We start from the raw sequence: 16,151 nt of genomic DNA, 5'->3' as shown, positions 1-16,151 counted from the left end.
CCTATCCGGACACCATAGTGATAGAATATGAAGTTGTTGATATATTTCAATTCCACTTACCTCCTTGAGCCCATCGTGATAAGCCACGCGTATTTTCTCCGTTCACACTACGTCATATTTTGAGGTGGAGCAGGTACTCTCGGACCCAGTAAGCGTGGCTATGCCGTGGGTCTGGCTAATTACCAGTTTGCATGCATGAATAAGGTATGTAAATGGGCACATAAATCTTACCTAATCACTCAAAAGTGTTCCAAATTACAGATAGTAGAATTTGCCTTTGCTGATCAATCATTACTTGATCATTTGATGTTAAAATACGGATGTCTTCAGTTTTCAGGACTATTTTTTGTCTTTCGCAAAACAATGTCAGTAGACCTCATTTTGTGGAAAACAGATATTGAACAGCTGTGGTTGTTTTGTAAACCTACGAGGACGGAGTATGCAATAATTCTAAAAAAACAACCAAAAAAACAAAGACTCAAAAATACGTTGATTTTCGTAAAATTGAAATGATGTAAATTATGACGTGTAGAAAATCCTACAATATGAGAGTATACAATTTGAAAAACCGTTATGAAAATTATAGCAGTGTACTTTTAAAAAAATAATGTAAATCATAACGTTTAGAAAATGCTACAACATGAGAATATGCAAATTTAGAAACCGGTATAAAAATTCTAGAAGTGTACTTTTCAAATTATAACCATTCAATGCTTGATTATATATATACAATATATACCGGTATATATAATTTATGTAACTGTTGCCCGGCAAATTTTTGCATATGTTTAGTCTACTTTGTTAGATCTGTGTTCCGTGAAGTAATTCCTTAATGAAAGGTGAACGTATTTTATCAGATAGTTCCTTCTCGCTCTACGAATTACATGTATAAAGGTTTATAAATATACCCACACAATACGATGTAAGTATAGCAGATAAAATCGCTCTTTGGTATGCGAGGTAAAACCTGATATTAATTCAGGATTTAATTAATTTCGAGGTTATCTGCTAGATGTTGGCAAATTAGCGTGATTGACAAGTTATTCAAAAGTTGACGTCCTGTGTCAATCTAGGTTCAACTGTAAGTTTATGACTTGCAAAATAGCTATAATTAGTATTCCTGATGTTCATTGTGTCAAGTCTGACCACGAGTTCACCTGAAACACTTGTGTAAGGTAAATTCATTTGATGCTGAGTTTTAAATTAACGTTTAGAAAAGGTGTACTGGTCGAGGAAATATGAATATCAATTAACGCTGAAAATAACCCCTGACACTTATTAACAGGTGCTTCATTAAAGACTACGATGGAAAATGATTTAACGCTGGATCAGCGAAAAGGAACGACTTTATTCGATGGAAGGTGACACATACCACGTCACACAGAGGTCTTTGTTGTGGGTGAGATTATGTATGAGGAAGTCCCATTCAAGGAAAATGCCTCCTCAAAAGTATTGAATAAATCAGATGAAAATGAATCTAATTATAGAAAAAAGATATTATTAGCTGCATTTCATTGATGAAAGGAAAAAAAACAACACCTGACGTATATTACCATCTTTAACGAATTGATTTGAGTCAATTCTTGTTACGTGTATAACAAGTTATTGGGTTCAATGTAACGCATTAAAATTTACATTTTATCTTTAAATTTGTGTATCTCCTAGATCTTGCGATTATTGATTTTGTTTTTGTACCCGCAGTCTCTAAACAAACATCGCGTATATTGTTGTTACCCTGATCTGTTCGTCCGTCTGTCACACTTTCTTCTTCCTCAAACCCCGTTTTATTTTAAAGCAGTAAACAATTAATCTTTTGGAATATGATAGGCGATGACCTGTAGATGTGCAATAATTTTTCCGAATTGGGACAATAACTAATTTTGCAATATTTTGATCTGATATAAAAATGGAGGTTAGAGTGATACATTCTAGTTTGTTTTCCCGTTTGCCGGATCTAACCAAAAAGTTGCAATTTGCACCTCTGTGTATCATTAAGCAAGATTTGTGTACTGCATTTAATTATAAATTCAACAAACCCCGGTTTTGTTTTTCGACATAAACATTAGATATTCAATTGCTAAAAAGTGTAGTTTTGTTTTAGTTAGATCGTATTACTCACGGCGGATGTGACCGGTCGACAGGGGATGCTTTTTTCTTGCAGGCACCTGATCCCACCTCGGGTATATCCAGAGTCCGTGGTTGTCCAACTCTCTATTTTATATTGCTTATAGGAGTTATGAGATTGCTCACTGTTCGTTATCTTCACCTTTCTAATATTTCCCAAAACTTTGGACTACATGTACATCGTGAATGAACACACACCGACCATTATATAAACGTAAGCAAACCCACGTGTTCAAAACGTGCAGAGAAAAGAGAACAGAAAGTTTGCACATTGTATTTTACACATGTAAAACATTACAGGCCCGTGGGATAACGACAACTCGAGGCTCTTATAGCCGCCCAGTGTGAACATCCAATCACTCAGGTTCCAGCTTTATATATGTATTTATTAATTATATGTAGGAAAAACCTGTAAACTGCAATTATACCACGTATAAACGTACAAACCTTGACAAGACAGGCATAGACATTATATATTTACTGTAATCTAAACATCAACAATAATTTCTTACAGAGACACCCTGGAGAAATAAAAAGCTTACGTCTTGCTTTGTGAAGGGCTAGACTGACAGTGCTTGGACAGAAATCGTGTAGCGAGAAAAATGCTACTAGTCACATGTCTGTCATTGGATTGGTTAGTGTCTTTCCATTCATACGTCACATGCAGGATCAAGATATAGGGCTCACGGCGGGTGTGACCGGTCGACAGAGGATGTTTACTCCTCCTAGGCACCTGATCCCATTTCTGGTGTTTCCAGGGGTCCGTATTTGCCCAACTATCTATTTTGTATTGCTTATAGGAATTATGAGATTGATCACTGTTCGTTATCAATTATAGCAATACAAAAAAGAGAGTTGGGCAAACACGGACCCCTGGATATACCAGAGGTGGGATCAGGTGCCTAGGAGGAGTAAGCATCCCCTGTCGACTGGTCACACCCTCCGTGAGCCCTATATCCCTCATTTAGAATTGCATTTTATTAAACCAGTAAAAGGACAATTAAAAGAGAAACATCATTATAGCTTGATTATTATCTGGTAAATTCAGCATTTCGACAGTCTGTGTATTCGCAAATGTTGTTAAAAGTTTCCTTTTAATATCCAGTTCAATTTTACGTGTCATAATTATATTTTGTATCATGTTTTTATCAAAAACATCATCAAAACCCCACTTTTATTCAACTTATAAGGCCAATCAGCGAGTGAAATGTTCATACTTGAAGTGACACGGCGTCGTTGAAACGCTCTGAGTTTGTGTTTCACCGACATCTGACGTTCGATGATCTACTCAAAGAGAGACAACTCAATATTGAATAACGTCACAGATGTTTGATTCATAGACTGCCCAAATTATCTGTCTTGAAAGGAATCAAATCATATGTATTAAACATGAAATGCGGCGGTCTGGATAATTTATAGTCACATCGTTATTGTTTGTCAATATCTTATATCATTACATGGCCAAAATGCCACATGCTAAGTACTACGTTTTCATTTGTCTGAATACTGAATTCGGACGTGTATTCATGGTGTATGATGGCTTTCAAGGTCATTAACATGAAGGTCAACGTCAATAGAAGGGAAGGGGGTGAAGACGTAATTAACACACAGTTTTAATCAAATGAAATTGAAGTCAGCTTGTCTTGAAAAGTGCGCAGAAATTCTTTTGAAAAATTTGCTACTTTTTAAAGCAATACAAGCTGTAACTGACGGTAAATGAATTGAAAAATAAAAGAACAAAATAGTATGTGATTGAATATATATAACTTCATAGAATCTGAGTGAATCTTAAGCAATAAAGTCGTCAAATCAGCAGAAAATGTCGATTCATGAATCTTTATCATCCTGTTAGTAATCCCTGCTCGTAATCTCCGATGTGCATTGACCTGGGGGGTCACCAGTTAGGAAAAAAGCGAAAGAGAGGAACTGCGTACGTGTCAGATTTGCAAACATTTTTACATGCCAATTTTATAGAATAGTCACTATCAAAATTTCATTTGATTGGCACATTTGCGTATATTATTACGTTCTTTCACTTATCGTACTTCTTGTCATTAATGAAACGATGTTTTAAACAATCGAAACGTGTAGTTACTCACGTCAGTTTTCATCTTTGTATATGACCTCGGTCTCAGCAACCCGATTATGTTCGTAAATCATCGTTCCCATTGAAGGCAACAGCCAGAAATTTTCTTCCCACGCAGAAGTTTGTGAATAAATTCTGCATCATAAGAATATAAAAACAGATCAGCTAACAAAGGAGCACAATTTGTGCACATGGGGATTCCAACAGACTGTTGGAAGACTTGCATTCTCTACCCAGAGTTCCGTGCGCTTCTCGCACTACACCTCTGTCAACGGCTATTTACAGAAATCTTGTAAAAGTGCCTAACATGCATCATTTATGTTTTGGACTAAGTATTTAGTCATATTTTAAAATGATTTGAGTTCAGTTAAATTCATCTTCACTGTAAATTATTTAAAATCGTTGTTTTCTAGTCCTGAATATTGAACTACTTTGTGTATTACGCGTATGAATATAAGACGCGCAACTGGAAATGTTAATATGTAAACATGGAATCGAAAGTGATGGAAGCTCTTGGAAAATACGACAGAACTTTAAAAATAAGAGAAAAACAGCTTGCTGCTCTATGTTTTCTGCTCAATGGTGATGATGTGCTATTGAATGTACCAGTGGGCTATGGAAAGAGCCTAGTTTACCACTTATTGCCGGAACTTTTAAAGACTGAGTCCAACACAACCCCGGTTGTTATTGTTGTTTCCCCACTGAACATTATACAAAAAGACCAATTGGCCACGCTAGCAGCTCATAATATTCCAGCATGCTGAATACCAAAGATGGCCAAAATTTGCTGGATAATGACAGTTTCCGAAGCCATGTTGTTGCTGTTGTAATTGATGAGTGTCATCTGTTAGAGAAACGGTAAATACAACTTTTTATAAACAAATTTATATGAAAACCTCCAAACTATCATAGAATAGAATGATTTATTTCCAAATTAGGGCCCTCTCGGGCATGCAGCATACATAATTATTAACATTTCAATGTGCAATGTTTATATATAAAAAAAAGATAAGAAGAAAAGAACCAAAACAAGAACAAAATATGCACCATTAGTATGAGCAATGTTCATACATGAGACATTTTGAACATGATAATACTTAATGTATTACATGTAATGAGCAATATTTACTTTACATTTTTAGGGGAGAGGAATTCCGAAAGGCATTTAAAAAGCTAGGCAGTCTCAAGGTTTTCTTTCCCAATATACCGTTTGCTGCATTAAGTGGAACATTAACAGCAGTGGAAAAGAAAGGGCTTCCTAAAAAACTAAACATGGATAACTGTAAATTAGTAGAGGCTAGTCCAGACCGAGATAATATATTCTTTACCAAGATGAAGAAAACTTCTTCGAGGGAGGTTCTTGAGGAGTATGAACATGTGGTTTTACCCATTTGTGACAAACTATGTGAATTGAAGGAAAAGTTCCCAGTGACCCTACTTTTTATTCCAGTCTACTACATGAGTGAAACTGTAATGTACCTTAAAGGTGAATTCTCAAATAACGATATACATGATTCATTGTATAGTGCAATCTGTGCTGGACAAGAACAATATATCATTGACTACACTATAGCGGAATTGAGGAAACCAGAACCAAAAATTCGATTGGTTCTTACAACATCAATTGCAGGAATTGGATTTGACCCTCGAAATGTTAAGCGTGTTATTCATGCCTGTCCACCAAGAAACTTATCTCAATACTTGCAGGAGGTAGGAAGAGCTGGAAGGCAAGGTCAACCTTCCAAAGCCACTTTGCATTACAGCAATAGAGATATTGCCAGAAACCTTCGATCCAGGAATCCAAGACGATATCATCATTTATTGCAACAATACAACAGAGTGCCTTCGCAACAAGTTACTAGGAGAATTTGGTTTCAAGAAAGATGATAAGATTTGTGGATGTTCATGTTGCTCTGTTTGTTCAGTGACCTGCAGCTGTGATGAATGTGGAAATAAGAAATAAAACTAAATAGTTCCCATGTATGTCTTATTTTCAAGCCAAAAATGTGTTTACTGTTAACCGACTGAACCACCACCCCCTTTTTTTTGGCCTAGACCGCATTCTTTTTTAATTCTCCAAAAACAAATTCCTTACTGTTATAAACTTTGTTCTCTCAGATAAAATCTCCATTTCAGGTGAACACAAGGAGCTAAAAGGTTTTGGCTCTGATAATGACACATTTTGCCACGTTCATAGGGGCAACGTTGATTTACATTCAAATCTTGTTAAGGTAGTACTCTACATCGTCATAATGGCTGACTTTCTTTAAAAACATGGATGACAAAATCGATATCAACAATATTTGACTTTTCCTTTTCCATTTAAATACCTAGCCGAGTAGCTCAGTAGGTTAGAATACCGACTGCTGAACTGTAGGTCGCAGGTTCGAGTCCAGCAGGGGTTTTAAATTTTTTTCAGATTACCTTCTACTAAAACTGTATTTTTTGACAAAATAAAGTAAATTTTCAAATTCAAAATATTTTTGTACATATCCTACACTTATCATCTACATCAAATTTCTCTGGTGTAGCATACCTCCTTAATTCTAATATATCAATGGAAATAAAAAGTATTCTTTTGCTTTATTCCTTATCAAAAACATTTTCTGGGTATAATTCCTAACATTGTTAATGACACTACAAAACCCTGTAGTGTCCGTTACCTGTATTCAGGTCAGTTTTCAACAGTCTCCCTAAAACCATAAACACTTGTATTTTCACAAATGTAAATGTTGTGTTTTACAAGTTAATCAATTTACTTCATCTCTTCATCCTCTCATGTTGATGATAAAATAAATTTATGAAAACCTGATGCATTGTTATAACCTGGTAACATCATGACATTAAGATGCCATAAAAATCCTGGAAGATGAGAGAGATAAAATATCATTTATTTGTTCAATGTTGAAATTTACTGAGAAACATAATCTACTAAGAATTCCACTATTCAAGGCAAATCTCACCTTTTACAAAACACGCAAGAAAATTGCACAAAGCATACATAATTAAATCAAGATCTGAAGGTTTTTGTTAAAAAACATTTTTACAGGCATTATAAAAATATGGGCTGCAAGAGTAAACTTTATCATGCTAAAACAATCTTTTCAATACTGTCTCGTCAGATACTTTTAGTTTAATATAAATGATAATTTCCAAATTGCTGGTCTGCCATATAATTATGGCGTTAACATACATGCAACCAAACCCTTGTGACGTGAACTGTGCCATTGTGATCGTGGGAACAAAAATATAAAATCCATATTGGGAATTCAAGTAGGCTTACAAACTTACAATACCATAAAAATTATTTCTTATCCAATTGTATTTATCACCTCATAATACTTACACCAGTTATTTTTAAACAGAAAAACTTTCAGTTAGGCAGACACAAGCCCTGTTGGCATTTTCTAACCAGAGTTTTGTACGCCACTCTCGCTACATAATATACTAGGAATTCCACTATCATCTTTTACACAAGGAAATTGCACATAAATAATTTCAAAGCATACATAACTAACATAAGGTATAAAGATGTTTGTTAACAAAACACTCTCACAGGCATAACATATGTATAAAAATATGGGCTGCAAGATAAAACAACCATGTTTAACATACACAAATACACCGGATATCTTGGAAAATTAGTATCGCCACAGTCACAATCACTGATCTAAGTAATATCACCACAATCACTATCACTGGTCTAAGTAATATCACCACAATCACTATTACTTGTCCAAGTAATATCACCACAGTCACTATCACTGATCTAAGTAATATCACCACAGTCACTATCACTGATCTAAGTAATATCACCACAGTCACTGACAAAAGGGATCACTATCACTTTCAGAATCAAACACTTGAATAAAGTTGTCAAAGACTTAATAAATAACAATGTGTATTTTCACTAAACAGACAAGTGTTTAGTGTTCATAACTGTCAATGTGTTTCACCATTACCCAAGTCCATAGCAAACTGCATTTTACAGAGGTGGTAAATTGTCCGATATCTCATTCTCTTCCTGCTGGTCTTCCTCCTCGGTGGATATGGTTCGTCCTCGGGTAAGACGAGTAATGATCTGGTTCAATCTAATTTCAAGTTTGGAAATATCTTGAGATTTTCATGGTACATGATCAACATTGAATCCATCACAGGTTCTACCTGAGGTATAATGAAAAGGTCTTAGTTTCCTTAATATCTTGTGCAGACGAGTCTCGTCTACTTCAGAGAATGGCTTAGAATGTCTGCCACTCTTTGGCTGAAGTTCAATGCTGGCATCAAAATTTGAACATATCTGATGAATAGCATCAGCACTCTTGGTGACTCGGGAAATAGCCTGCTCTGACTTGTTGGCACCAAGAGACTTGATCAGTTTCTTTTGGTTGCAGACACTGTGTTCCTGCACTAAGTCACTTTCGACGTTTTTTCCAATTCCCCCATGAGAGTTTGTGAACGAACCTTCCAATATCCTAATTCTCTGCAGTGGTGATGACAGGACTTCACTTTTGAGAATGTAGTCAACGTTCTCCACTAAATATTTGCTTAAAGCAGAGTGCGAATAAAAGAATGGGAGACAATACTGAGAATTAAGCACAGCTCTATTCAAATCTCCCTCTTTAGCTGTGTCATTCATTTCTGCAATGTGCATGTACCAGTGACACAATTGCATGCAGTAATTGTACAGTCTGTCATCTTTGCGTTCAACAAGTTGTGGCACTAACATGAGAGTTTGGTCTGCTATCTGTAACTGGTACTGCTCAACTGCTTGTAAGTCTTGTGGAAGAACCCCTTTGTCACATTTGCAATATCCATAATATTCGATAAACTGTGCAAGAGTATTCAACAACAACTGCTTTTGCTCTTCCTCAGTTTTCTCGACTATGTCTGCTAACAAATCATGGATTGGCCTGGAATCTTTATCTTCCATTTGAAAGAATTCCAAAAACTGTTCTTTCACCATTGCTTCCCCAACAACCATGAGCAAGTCGTGATGAGGCCGGAATCTTCCTTTTACAATCCCATTGATGTTGGAACGGTGAAGTAGAGTCTTGAAATAATGCAGAGTTCCAGGGGTATCTTTGTTTTTGTAGAGCCTCTTGTAACATTTCTGAAATATAAAATATGAGTATATAGAGATATGTAAAAGAAAATTGGGCTTCAACAATTATGATCAATTATCTAAAGGTCTTCAGCAGGATAAATTCGTTACGCAGTTAGTTTGGGATATATTACAGAGTCATCGGTCATAACAAGTTGCGGTTCTATATTCGATTGTGTGTGTATATATATATATATATATATATATATATATATATATATATAATTATCCTATTCACATACGAAATCCTGTTTACTGTGCCACAGTTCGCATACCATTGGGTTCAAATCATCAAATCGTTTTTCTGGGGTAATTGACAGTGTTCGTAGGTTTTTTGCCTCCTGTAGCCTGACTCTGGTCAATTGGTCACCACCGACCACACATTGGAATTTTCGAAGTAGTTCCTCACTGCCTGAAATTGAAAAATAGATTATTTTCAAGTTCCCATTTAGTCTTTCATCACGCATTATATCAACCTAACATTTTGCATTTGTTCTACTAGCTAATTATTATTTGCATAATTGGGGTTTCCTTTGTAAAATTAGGATGGAATTACATATGGCCAGACATACCGACCAATTCTTACATGCTACTTTCTAAAGATCAAAACCATAAACATTATGGAATAAGTTACTATCCGTAAACCTATATATAAATAAGACATTAAGCATAAGAAAAAGAAAACATAATATCATAAACTTAATTACCAAATGCCTTTGTGTATAACTGCACAAGCTCACTTTCATACATGTCCATAATTGCTAAGCAGTCCTCATGTTTTGCTTCATTCTTAAACATGACAGGCAAAGGAAACACTTTCGAGACTGCAGACATCTTCCTACTGTATTCATGGGGAATATGGTCAGGAAACAGATTTCGAAATTGTCTGAATGCCGGAATTTTGCAAAGGGTTCTTCCAAGTAAAATTTGGTAGGCATATATTAATCTATTCCGCTGGACACAGGATTCAGCAAGTAACACTTTATCTGCAGTCAAAGTTTTGGTATCCACCTTTGGCACATCATTGCACATGTCTATTGTTGCAATACGGGGAAATATCACATTTGAAGTGAAAAGGTGCATATCCTTATTCCTCTTCTCTGAGGTCATTATGGAAGCCTTCACATACAGGTCAAGATTATCACCTGTTGACAAAAGGAGCCAAAAAATAAAAGTAAGAACATGGGTTATAACAAAGGAATGCAATATGTAGACCATAAGCACACGTTTTGAAGAGAAACTTAATATTCTACATTGCAAATGAGAATTTGTTTAAAAACCACAGAAGCCAGTAGGTGCCAGTTTATTCAACTGACAGACACTGTGTAAAATAAATGGCGGACACCACTTAATTGATGTGGCAAACACCACTTCATAAATATGGTTGAAATTAGCCCAGTGGAGAAGATTTTCCTATATATCAGCATGTAAAACTTTGATCCCACAATAACTTTGATCCCCTATTGTGGCCCCACTGTATTCATTGCATCCAGTGACCTTTCAATGTTTGGAAGTCAGTAGGGGTCATCTGCTATGAATATATATCCAACCCAAGTATGAAATATCATCACTATCAAACAAAGGATTTTCAAGATATTGGGCGAATACCAATTGTACTGAGTTCCATGCAAGTGTGACTTGCAAGCTATATTTGTTATTTGTTATTCACATGAAAAACTGTCTTCCTGCAGCATAGAAGATAATAAAACTAAAGATGCCCTCCTTCAAAGAGGAGGGGCATGTTGCTTTGCACATCTCATGACTGGTAGACCACATAATAAAAATCATGCACATGATTGTATTGACATTTCATCATATGTATATGTGGGTTCTTTATTTGTAGAAGAGGACCCTTATTGATTGTCAGGTCAAGGGTCAATTCACTCTGGACAAAGTTCAAACATATTTTATTGAGAAACTCTGGACAAAGTAATATACTAGCTGTATAAGGAGTAGGACCCCTATTGATTTTTAGGTAACATATAGTCAAGGGTCAATCCACTCTAAGATTTGACATAGGAAGGTATTGTCTGCTCAATATCATGACTTGCTTTGGCACTATTATTAGTTAAATGGTGCAAATGTATATAAATCTTTTCAATTTGGCACCACGGATGGCATACATGTTTCTGAAACATTTCTTGCTGAAACATATGCCTCGGCAGCACATTTCTAACTTTCATACACTGTGACCTTTAATCTTTTCTTCTCAAAATATTTAGGCATGTCCCACTCAATATACCCTTTTAGTGAAGTTTCAATATAACCCAATTTAGTTTTTCAGGATGCCATGCTGATGGTGAGGGTATAATAATCATAAATGTTAAAACCAGTCACTAACCTGTCAATTTGATAAGTGGATTGAACTTCAAATTCTGCACAATAAGGTTTTAACATGATTCTCCTAAACTATCTTGAAACTTCAATCGCCTTTGGGATGCGAGAACAATTCCCAGGACTTGAAGCTAATTTTTTTATGTCACCAGTCCAGCCGGACTGATGGTGTATAATTTCAACCAGTCCGCAGAAAAAATTACCAGTCCAACAGAGTTTTCCAGAAATAATCAAACACACTTAAATGTGGGAATTATATTTACGAATCAGATTCGTCTGATATCTACAGATCGAAGCATGCCAAATGTGTGTATAAAATTTCATAAATATATTTTCCAAAATGATGCTTTTAAAATTAACCAGTCCCATCGGACTTACTAAAACAAATGTCAGTCAGTCCGCCAGACTTTTAATCAGTCACAGACTGACGGGCATATGTTAATTTCGAGTCCTGATTCCCAGTTGGTTGAATCTTGTCTGGCCCTTTAATTGTGATTAAAAGATGTTGTGAACAAGTATGTAATAACATGAATAAATACATGGACACAATTTTATACTTGTATAATTACTAAATTGGATTATAAATTAATGAAATCATAAGAGATCATAACAATTGTAAATTTTATTACCTCATTTTACATTCGAAACTTATCAAATAGTATAACTTTCAACTCTTCAGTAACTAGAAATTAATAATATGTTATTTTCATTAAAATTGTAGTTCTCTTATACAAATATTTTATAATAACTGGTATACTTGAACTCATGTGGTTTTCTTTGTTCCCTTAAGGATTCAAATATACTTTATACCTTTTCTGTGGGTACTTTCTTGTCAATCTTTGTTAAATGGAAAGATCTTCTGAATCAACAAAGCAACCTGATAAATGCTGAATGAAAGAAAATTAAAATAATCAGGGATTGGTGTTTTTGATAAATACATCATTTACTAATTAAAATTGAACTGTAACATTTTAACTTTAAACATTTTATTTTGGAAGTGTTAAACTGATATATGATAAGCTTATATTGTTAAAGAATATGTCCATGATGTCACTAATCCCTGATTAATTGATCAACAAACAAGCAATAAAATACAAACAAAATAACACATGCAAGAATTGATGTTAATGAATATATGAAGGATAACAATCAGGGGTGGGATCAATTACATTGAAAATGTAATTCAATACTTTTAATTACATTGGTTTTAATATATATATGAGATTAATTACTCTCAATTACTTTGAAGAATGTAATTCAATACATTTCAATCACTGAAGTTTTTAATTAATACATCATTTACTAATTAAAATTGAACTGTAACATTTTAACTTTAAACATTTTATTTTGGAAGTGTTAAACTGATATATGATAAGCTTATATTGTTAAAGAAAATGTCCATGATGTCACTAATCCCTGATTAATTGATCAACAAACAAGTAATAAAATACAAACAAAATAACACATGCAAGAATTGATGTTAATGAATGAAGGATAACAATCAGGGGTGGGATCAATTACATTGAAAATGTAATTCAATACTTTTAATTACATTGGTTTTAATATATATATTAGATCAATTACTCTCAATTACTTTGAAGAATGTAATTCAATACATTTCAATCACTGAAGTTTGTAAGACTTGACCGTGAATACTGCTTGGATTCATATTCCAAGCCTTATAAGGAATTCTGCTAAAATTTTGTTTTGGAATGTACATTTAAATACATTCAATTACTTGTAATTGAAAACAAAGTCATGCCATTACCAATAAATCCAATTAATTTATAAATGTATTTAAAGAACAGCATATTACAACTTACATTTTTCAATTATCCATCCCTAATCACAATACATTCAAAAGTTTAACATTTTTAATGAACTGATTCTTATCAACTATTAAACTCAAACTAAAAGTTGTTAAATTTTCTATCCATGGATTACAGAAGGTACCTATACTAAATATTATATATATTCAAATTGAAACCCTGAATTAACTAGATCTAATAGTGCTAAACAAATTCAAAGGTACAACCATTTGATTCTGAAGGGAGAATGGGGTAGCTGTCTGACAAATTTTGTCAATATCTTCCATTTTTACAATCAAAATATACAGATGCAATTTAAAGATTTCAATAGTCAAAATGCTAACAGAGTGATGGATGTAATTCAGTTAAGGGCATTCAACTTGGTCTCAATCTACCAATTATGAAAATTTAATCAAATGGTTATAGCCAAGATCCTTTAAACAAAAAACAAACTTTAATGTCAAGAGACATTATGTACATAAAATGTAGAAACACTGTACCCTGTCATCAAGTCCAGCTTCGGCAGCTATTGCTGAAGTCATTTTGTGATATACGGTAAGATACTGACTTCTATTTTTCATCAAGATAGCATAGCATGATGCTAATACAGGAATAACTGAAGGCTTGATTTTCTGGGAATTTGGAACAGCAATAGTCATGAATACTTGTAGCAGAAAAGGCAATCTGCAAAAGGAAAGAGTGAACATAATCTATATTTATCTAATTGACATACATCTTTAGCCTGAAGAATCAAGTTCTTTTTTCAATAAATTTTATATCAATTACTCTAAATTGAGTAACTTGAAACAGATTTCACTTAAATAGTATGCTGACAAATCCTACCAGATAACAATATCAGAGTGTTTGAGAAATATGTGTGTTGTCTGTAATAGCTTTTATAGTTGTATATTATGAGTGACTGCTAATATATCAAAGTAGACTTAGCACTTATCAGACAGACAAATTGTAGACAAAAATATATGTCATGCACTCAAGTTATTGAGTTCAGAAGACATTTTTTCTTACTCCAACTGCCTTAAAAACTTTACGGTCAGGGATGGGGGTAAATACTAAGGTTGGTTATGAGTCTTACCTCGTTTTCAATTCAGATATAATGTCAAATATCAAATCTTCTTTTTCCACCACTTAGTTTGGACCCTTGAAGTAAAGAACAGATCCAAAAGGAACAGACTTTGTAGTCAATTGGAATGACTGAGACCTCAATGTTCTTAGAATATCACCTTCTTTTACATTTTCTCGTTCAGTAAAAATATCTGTCAAACACTGCAGTGTTTGTTTCTCCTTCACATCCTCATGACCAGCTTCCTGCATTGTCACATACGAGTGATCGTGATCCTGGTCAAAGAAAGGCACTTCTTCAGGCACAGACACACAGAAATCTATATCTTTTGACAGTTGAAACAATTTGAGTTGTTTTCGTGAAGTTCCACGCACCGTGGACACTGAGTCGGTGACGGCAAGTGATTTTGGGGTTATTGGTGACAACATACCCCTTTTAGTTGTTGAAGCACCCGTTGCTATGTAAGATGAAGCCGAGGATCTAGTCTTGTGAAGAAAATCGTTTAACTTCAACACCTTACCGTAACAATTTCGGCAAACTGCTGCATCCATAGCACACAAATCACCCACTACCTTTGCACCTAGGATTTCATTTAGTTTAGAATTAAAATCCTCTGCCAACAGTTTTTGTCCTGCTAATTTAAATGTCACAACTTCTTTCGAAAAACAAATAAAACAATCAGTGGAGTGGATAATTCCACCATTTTATCCAGTCAATTCAATTGTCACATCTTCAAACAGAAAACAAATAAAACAATCCAGTCAATTCAAATGTCACAACTTCAAAAGGAAAACAAATAACACAATCCATTCTTGAGTGTTTTGTTGCAGTGTGTACAAAATCCGCCATTTTAACCGCGTCATGTGATAAGATTAATCATGTGACACAGGACTACTTTCTCAAGCGTTGACAGAGGTGTATGTGTAACACGCCCTCTGGTGAGAGAATGGGAAGACTTGATCGTCAAAAACCACGAAGATATTGTCAATGTACAATGTACTCAAGGATATATTTTATTTCAACTTCAGAGTACTTGTGCGTGGAATCAGAGTGGCCTTTAACAAAGTAATTTTTTTGGATGACTGATTACTAAATTAGAATATTTGCGTTTTCCATTTTTGTTGAAGATGCAACTGTCTATGATGTCAAAAAGTCTAGAATTTAATTCAATGGTCGTGTAAAGTGTTGAAAAGTAATACGTTTTGATGTTGTTGATTTGAAAAAAGGTTTGCGATTTCATGTTTACTAAAAGTTCTTTAGAATTTTTTAGAATCCACATTTGATTTACACCAGTTCTGGCATATGTAGTCGCACAGTACGCTTGAAGTTTCTCCTTCATAGCTGTTAATATTTTCGTGAGGAGCAAAGTTAGGGGCTTGGTAGAACATTTACTGGATCCAGCAATGTATCTTTGTTTGTAAGGGTTTTCATGAAGTTTAGGAATCCAGTATAGGTACGGTAACTCATATTCATCCGACCCATTGACTTGGAAACTATATGTGTCTAAAACTGAAGCATGGTTTTGAAGAATTTCGTCTTTTGAAGGACAGTTGGAATATAAGTACGATTACCAAAAGTGGAATTAATGCCAAGTTAATTTAAAATGCAGTTATGATA

General features: G+C 34.5%; 1 protein-coding gene across 1 annotated transcript; it reads right to left on the bottom strand.

Annotated features, from left to right (window-relative positions):
- Positions 1 to 7,085: 7,085 nt before the first annotated feature.
- On the bottom strand, positions 7,086 to 12,533 carry LOC130046517 (uncharacterized). The gene is made up of 4 exons (XM_056149289.1): positions 12,456 to 12,533; positions 10,019 to 10,456; positions 9,587 to 9,723; positions 7,086 to 9,320 (listed from the first exon to the last, which is right to left on the bottom strand). The coding sequence occupies exons 2-4, from the start codon at positions 10,419 to 10,421 to the stop codon at positions 8,334 to 8,336; spliced, it is 1,527 nt and encodes a 508-aa protein (XP_056005264.1). The 5' UTR covers positions 10,422 to 10,456; positions 12,456 to 12,533; the 3' UTR covers positions 7,086 to 8,333.
- Positions 12,534 to 16,151: the final 3,618 nt, after the last annotated feature.

Source organism: Ostrea edulis, chromosome 9 (assembly GCF_947568905.1).
Source record: "Ostrea edulis chromosome 9, xbOstEdul1.1, whole genome shotgun sequence".
Taxonomy (NCBI): Eukaryota; Metazoa; Mollusca; class Bivalvia; order Ostreida; family Ostreidae; genus Ostrea; species Ostrea edulis.
Note: the sequence above shows the minus strand (reverse complement) of the source record. Positions and strands in the feature narration are given on the sequence as shown.